Source organism: Gossypium raimondii, chromosome 7 (genome assembly GCF_025698545.1).
Source record: "Gossypium raimondii isolate GPD5lz chromosome 7, ASM2569854v1, whole genome shotgun sequence".
NCBI lineage: Eukaryota > Viridiplantae > Streptophyta > Magnoliopsida > Malvales > Malvaceae > Gossypium > Gossypium raimondii.
Genome location: NC_068571.1, coordinates 36,186,508 through 36,194,384, shown reverse-complemented (window position 1 = coordinate 36,194,384; position 7,877 = coordinate 36,186,508). Strand labels below are relative to the sequence as shown.

The window sequence follows — 7,877 nt, the reverse complement described above, 5'->3', positions numbered from 1 at the left end:
AGATGTATTGATTTTCTGGTATTTGAATAATTTTATGTAAAATATTTTTCGTTGTTTGACAAATTTTTTAAAATTATTTTTAAAAGTTATTATTAGTGAAACGATCATGACATAAATATATTTGATACAAAATATTATAGCACAATTTCTTTCTAACAATCAAAATTTATTTTATCATAAGATAATATTTTGTAATAATCAATATCATCTATAAACTTAATAATAAATAATGCTTAATTAAAACTTAATTTAAATTAAATGTATTACAAATATTAGAGTGCATATTAACATATTAGAGTTGCAAGGATAAATGAAGCTAAGCATTATTTGAACAAAATACTCATTTATATAATTAAAATATTATGTCATAAGGCACTATACTCTTTGTAAATTTAGAATTTAGTCCCTATATATTTTTTTTGGGAATTTACTCCTCTTTAGAAATCAAAATTCAGGTTCAATTCTTAAGGCTATTAAAAATATATTGTAAGTTCAGATTCATTAAAACGTTATTTTTAGTTATGTGGCTACCAAGTGAGTATTCTTTTATTTAAAATGTCATGTCAAAACATTGACAAAAAAATTTTAACAGTGTTAACAATTGGACTTGAAATCTCAAATTTGAAAAGCGAGAGGACTAAATTCTTGAAAATATAAGTATAGAGACTAAATTCAATTGTGAAGAGTACATGGACTTATGGCATATTTTAACCTTTATACTTTAAAACATTAATTATTAATAATATTTATAATTGTAATAAAATATTAATATAAATATTTTCAATAATATACGAAGAATATTATTTAAAATTTAAACTTATTATTTTAAAATTTCTTATTAAAATAAAATTGTAATATTAAATAATTTATTAAAACTACAAATCTTATTAATTACATTAATAATTTATTATATTATTAAATATAAATAATTAAATGTGTGTTTAATAATATTAAAATTACAGTTTTTGATAATAATATTTAAATATTTTAAATATTTTTAAAAATAAAAATAAAATTTATTGTTAATATTATAATATTAGGCTTGATTTAAGTTAATTTTTATATAACATAAAATTACTCATAAATAGCTCTTTTTCAGAAAATGACTTACTCTTTTTAAAAAGGGTAAGTCGTTTTATAGGAAAAATGACTTATTTTCTGTAGACTAATAAGTCATTTTCTATTAATCAAGTTGTTTTCCATGAAACAAATACAGAAAACACTTTTCGTGAGTCATTTTCCTTAAAACAAAAGCATTTTAGCTTGATTACCTAATTGCTACCCTTATTTTTAAATGGCATAATGACTTATTTGATCCTCAAATTTTACAAAAAAAGTCATTTTAGCTCTTCATTTAATTTTTCATATTTTTTAGTCATTGAACATGTGTTTTTTTGTCAAATCACCTTACAATGGATGAAAAAATTAACGCTTTTTAACATTATCGGTACGACACACATGTGGATGATATATGAACATTTAACAAATTTTAAAAAATTAAAATTTATTTTTAAAAATATTAAAATCATAAAAATATTTTTAAAATTTAAAATTTAAAATTTAATTAAATACTAACATACCATCCATGTGACAATTCATGTATAGGCCACATAAGTAATGTTTAAAAATATTAATTTTCTCCATTTGAGGTGATTTAAAGAAAAGGTAAATTTAAAATTAAAAGAAAAAAATTAAAATAATTTTTTTAAAAGAAAAAAATGAAATAAATCATTATATTTTTTAAATAGGTAGGTTGGAGGTGATTCCATTAACAGGTTTATGATCGTAAGTGGGGATGAAGTCAGGTGTAGCGCAGCCATTTAATCCATTAGATAGACATCATCATATCAGCTGTAACTCTTTCAGATTACTCAATTGTTTTTAAATATTAAAGTTTATTTAACAAATGTCATCATCTTGAAAATAAATCGACTTAAAAAATGGGATTTTTTTAATTCGATTAAAAATCTATTTTTAAAAATATTAATTCAAGATACATGGAGGTACCAAAGAACTACATATTGTAAGGTTAGCTTGTTCATAATCCAAATATCCCAAACCAAATGTAAAACGGGGAATATGGGTCACGACTCACGAGACAATTGATTATTTAACAAAATGACAAACAGAACAGCAAGCCATCAAATCTGCCTGCCCTTCAAACTAGCCGTATAAATGGAGATCACGGGCTTAGAAATTGTCAAGTCACTCTCGCTCTCCTATCCTATCCCATGCAAAAAGAGAAATACTAATGTTCAAACCTGCTAACACCGCCATCTTCTTCTTCTTTGTTCTCTTCAACAGCTTCAGCTGCCATGGCGGTCCAATCAAAACTATTGTGGTCCTAGTGATGGAGAATCGCTCGTTCGATCACATGCTAGGATGGATGAAGAAAATCAACCCTCAAATCAACGGTGTTGATGGAACTGAATGGAACCCTTTGTCCACCACTGATCCTAACTCCAAAAAGTTGTTCTTCCAGAACCAAGCTCAGTTCGTGGATCCAGATCCTGGTCACTCTTTCCAAGCCATAAGGGAGCAGATTTTCGGCTCTAATGACACCTCCGCCAATCCTCCCCCCATGAATGGCTTCGCCCAACAAGCTTACTCCATGGACCCATCTACCACTATGTCTCAGAATGTCATGAATGGATTTGACCCTGAAATGGTCGCCGTTTACAAGTCTCTCGTCTCAGAATTTGCTGTCTTTGATCGGTAATTCCTCTTCCGTTTTGCTTTTTGTATTTTGAAATGAGTTCAGATTTCAAAACATGGAATTGAACTTGGTTCTATTCACTAGGTGGTTCGCCTCCGTACCGTCATCCACACAACCGAATCGTCTGTACGTCCACTCGGCGACATCGGCGGGGGCGACGAGCAACATTCCGGCACTCCTGGTAAAGGGTTATCCCCAAAGGACGATCTTCGAGAACCTGGACGACGCCGGAATATCCTGGGGAATATACTACCAGAACATCCCAGCTACATTGTTCTACAAAAACCTCAGGAAACTGAAATACTTATTTAGATTCCGTCCGTACGGTGTGACATTCAAAAAACACGCGCAAGAAGGGAAGCTGCCGGGCTACGTTGTGGTGGAGCAGCGGTACATGGACACTAAGCTGGAGCCCGCCAACGATGACCATCCGTCGCACGATGTGTATCAAGGGCAGATGTTTGTGAAGGAGGTGTACGAGACATTGAGAGCTAGCCCGCAGTGGAACCAAACTTTGTTGATCATTACATATGATGAACATGGTGGGTTTTATGATCATGTGGCTACGCCCGTCACTGGAGTGCCCAGCCCTGATGGCATTGTGGGTCCCGAACCATTTTTCTTTCATTTCGACAGGTTGGGGGTTAGGGTTCCGACCATCATGGTCTCTCCTTGGATTGATAAGGGCACTGGTATGTTCAATTTAATCAAATATTTGTTCACTCTTTGGCTTTCCTAATTTATAACCATCAAGATTTAGCTTTACTTTTGTGGAAAAGGATGGTATGAAACTATAATTTTAAGAATAATGATAAAGGTAAATTTATTCTTTTATACCATTAAAATGAATTATAATTAAAATTGTATTTTTAAAAAGAATCGGAGAGAAACAAAAAACTCTTATTTTTATTTATTAACTAAAATGTTAGATTATCTTTTGACAATACCTGTGACTTTATAGTTAGGTTGAATATCTATTTTTCACTTATACGACATTTATTAGGTTAAAATATGACTTAGGTCATTGTAAAGTTTTATAAATTTGTAATTAATCTTTAAATTTTTATTTTTAAGAATTTAGTCCTATTTCTCAAATTTTAAAATTAAGGTTTATTGTTAATATTGTTTTCTGTAAAATTGGTTAGTGTAACATTTTGAAAATAAAACTTACTTCATAGCAAAATAACTAAAAATATCTTGTAATGAAGTTGAATTTTTAAAAATTTAATAATATTGACAATTAGACTTGAATTTTAAAATTTAGAAAATAGAGAAACTAAATTATTAAAAATAAAAGCATAGGAACAAAATTTTAAAATTAATAAAATAGATACATATTTTAACCCATTTACAAAGTACAAATGCTATCAATTATCGGATAAAAAAGACTGTACGAGGAAAAAGGAAAGCTGCCTGCCACCTATATTTCACACTGACTTCTAATAGAGAGAGAAATAATGTAATGAGGGGGATTGGAAGCCTAAATGGGAAGTTGACCTATAGTTATTTATTATTGTTATTATGTTAAAGGTATTTTTAGATATAAATTATTGATGTGTTAGTAAATTGTATTATATAAAATTTAACATTTTCATACATTTTTACGGTGTCTATATATATATTTGGGGGACCGGGGGCTACAATCGTTGGTCTGTTTTCGTCATCGTCAAAACAGAAAGTGAAACTCTTATTTAATGGAGAAGCAAAGGTATGGTGTTGGTATCCAACCGAAAAAGTAGCGAGGCAAAAATATATGAGCTTATTTTGTACCTTTTCTTAACCAAGCCAACCACATTGTGTGCTTAGGAAAACAAAAAATGGTTGGTTAAGATGATGTTGTAGTAGGTTTAAATGTATGTTTAGAAAAGTTTGCCATAGGGGTGAAAAATTGGTTTGGTGATTGGAGAAAACTCCAAAAGACTAATCCCACACGGAAAGGCCTGAAAAGGTCCTAACAAATTGGCATTTTTTTTTTTTTTTGGGTTGGTTTGTGTGTGATTTGGAAATAATAGAAGATGCTACAACGGTGTTATGTTTTGATGATGATGCAGTTGTTCATGGGGCAAATGGAAGGCCATTTCCCACATCGGAATTCGAGCATTCCTCCATTCCGGCAACAGTAAAGTTGTTGTTCAACCTCACCTCTCCATTCCTCACCAAGAGGGACGAATGGGCTGCCACTTTTGAGTCCATTCTCCGAACTCGGTCTGACCCCAGAACTGATTGTCCAGGTGGGTTGCCTCCACCTTCAATTTTCATCTTTTCTCGATGTTTCAATCCGGTCTATATCACAATAATAAATTAGATTTAATCCTCTACCACACACACTTTAATACATTGTAGAGGTCTTATTTTTCATTAAATTTTTATCTAATTTTAATCTTATCATTTTAAATGACCAGGACTCTTCCTTATCACTTTAAGTCATCCTCGTTGGTCTCTTCTTATTTCATATCATCTCCAAATACCTCATCCTCATATTTACCAGATCCACACCTAAATTATCTTCATTTACGCCAATTATTATTGGACCACCTACATTTGATGCATCACTTCCATAATCATTCCATTAGGTAGCACACTACTATTCGGTTGACTTATCTTTAATGCACTTTCCACATTAGTAATATCGTTACGCTACGTTTTCTAATGTAATACTATGGGAAAAATATAATTTCTATAAAATAAAAAATCATAATTTATTACTGAAAAAATAATGTTTCTACTAGACGTACAAGTAATGTTTTTTATTTCTTCTAGTATTTGGTGTCATACCAACTTTTTACCAAAAAATATATTTTTGTAAAATAATAAGTGGCCTCCTATGTTACAATACTACTATTGATTTAGAAGATTATCATTCCTTGAAAATGCCACTATCCATTTAAATTATATGTATATATTCTTTTACCACATATTGTACGTATGAAATAATAATATAGTAATTTCTGTGATTAAGAATGGTGTAAACAAATAACATATAAGGTTCTATTCATAATTTAATTTAAATAAAATTGTATTTACATTAACCTAATCTTTCTTTTCATTTAAAAGACTATTGTTCATGAAATTGTTTAAGTTATTTTTACTCCATCTTTTTCCTTTCTAATTATTACACTTTCTCTCTTACATATTTATATAAATAATAATTATTAGTTTCACCCTATTGTGCCATGGGACTAAGTCTTAAACATAGTGGTGAGTATATGTATGTAATTGTTGTGACACGTGGAAGTGCTGAAAATGGTAAATGAACATTGAACAGAGACACTGCCAACGCCGGCGAGGATAAGGAGAGGTGAGGCAATTGAAGAGGCGAAGCTGAGCGAGTTCCAGCAAGAGCTGGTGCAGCTGGCGGCGGTGCTGAAGGGGGATCATATCCTCACAAGTTACCCGGAAAGGATAGGGAAGGACATGAGCGTGAAGGAAGGTAAAGAGTACATGGAAGATGCAGTCAAACGGTTCTTCGAGGCTGGCCATTATGCTAAGAAAATGGGAGTCGACGGCGAACACATTGTTCAAATGAAGCCTTCCCTAACTACTCGTTCATCAAAACCTTCATCTCAACATCCATAAAACCTGTTTTTACATTTTTTTTACGTTTTTTTGGGGAATGAGGAAAATATGTAGCAATCTTATTTATATTTTAGTATATAGGAAAAGAGAAAATATTTTGAGTTAATTTATATTTACATGAATGAGCTTTGGTCGTGTTTCCCTTGGTGAGATTTCTTCTTTTCTTTTAAATTTAAATAAAGGATATTTTAATTTCCTTGGTGAAAATGATGGAAAACTACAAGTAATTCTTCAGTTTAAATTTAAAGGAATAATTGATAGTAAATTAAATTTAAATTAAGATGTGTTATGTGTAAAAATATTACAATTAAGATTATCTTAAAATTTTAATTTTAAACACTAATAAAATATCATCACTACTTTTTTAATTAAATTACATAAAATAAATAATTAAAAGTATGAAAAAACACAAAACTTGATACTCATCTAATTTTATCGAAAAAAGAATCATAAGTAGGCATGACAACTACACACATGATACAAGGTTGGGAATGTATCACCAAATATAAAACTGGGTTGAAAAGGAATTAATATATATATATATATATATATATATATATATATAAAAGGGGTTGGTAAAGCACCAAAACGAGCTAATAAGTTATCGAAACTTGGAGTTCAACCCACTTTATTAGTTGGAGATAATTTGTCAATCTTGCATCCATATGCGCAGTTTCATGAAGAATACTACAAAAAGGCCCTAGGTATTTATTGTTCTACTGTTAGCGGTTTGGTAGTTGATGATTTGTCCGGCGGTCGAGAGTCATATAGCTAGATGGAGGTTGGAGAAGCCCTAAGAGAGTGGGAGCTCTGTATGATATTCTAAGAGTGAAGCCGCGTGCTAAGAATGAGAGTTCCCCATTTCTGGATCCAAGAAAGGGGCTTTATAACTTAGGTGTAGAATGTATTCACGAAGTCTCTACATTGTAGGTGAAGTGTTTGTTGATAAGGTATTTTTGAGGTAGAGATATTTTTATTTATAAGATAATTTATGCACAATTATGCTAGCAAAATCGGGAGAATTTGTTGGGAATTTTATCTGTAATTTAATTGCTTTTACAAAACACGAAAAGGTAATTTATAGAATCTAAGATGATATTATTCTTAATTCATTGCTTTTGAGTAGTGGTGTGTTGTATGAGCGCATGAGGTCCTAATAATAGAGTTCACATTTAAAGTAGTGAAAGGTGCTTGAGAAGGCAATGCGTTTGGAAAGGTGAAAGACGCCTGGAAAGGTTGTTGCTTGATAAGGCTCTGTGCCTGGAGAGGCAAAGAATGCTTGAAAAGACCAATTGAGAATCTAGTTAACTTCGAGGATTTTATCATTTTGTAGTGCCAAAAAAGGCATCGTTTATCTTTTTGTACCCCTATAAGCTTATGAGATATGTTTGTAATTTTTAAAACATATTAACTATAGAATTCTTTTCTATTCACCTTAAAAAGCTTAAGGATATTGTTTGCCCTTTCTTGGTAAGGAATGTTATGCAAACCTTCTCTTATTTACACCAGCTTGGCAAACTACATGAAAATATTTATTTCATGCTTTTGGTAAGTGAGATATACTTATACTAATCCTTGCAAAATT

General features: G+C 30.9%; 1 protein-coding gene across 1 annotated transcript; it reads left to right on the top strand.

Moving 5' to 3' along the window:
- Positions 1-2,081: 2,081 nt before the first annotated feature.
- LOC105793846 (non-specific phospholipase C2) lies at positions 2,082-6,442 on the top strand. The gene is made up of 4 exons (XM_012622706.2): positions 2,082-2,715; positions 2,801-3,408; positions 4,768-4,947; positions 5,982-6,442. Exons 1-4 carry the CDS (start codon positions 2,252-2,254, stop codon positions 6,290-6,292), a joined length of 1,563 nt encoding a protein of 520 aa, XP_012478160.1. The 5' UTR covers positions 2,082-2,251; the 3' UTR covers positions 6,293-6,442.
- The last annotated feature ends 1,435 nt before the right edge of the window (positions 6,443-7,877 follow it).

What these genes read in the sequence shown, in the direction of transcription:
- LOC105793846 (XM_012622706.2), top strand. Translation starts at nt 2,252, where the DNA reads ATGTTCAAACCTGCTAACACCGCCATCTTCTTCTTCTTTGTTCTCTTC. An exon ending in TTGGATTGATAAGGGCACTG is followed by an intron (nt 3,409 to 4,767) that starts GTATGTTCAATT and finishes ATGATGATGCAG; the next exon opens with TTGTTCATGGGGCAAATGGA. An exon ending in CCCCAGAACTGATTGTCCAG is followed by an intron (nt 4,948 to 5,981) that starts GTGGGTTGCCTC and finishes AACATTGAACAG; the next exon opens with AGACACTGCCAACGCCGGCG.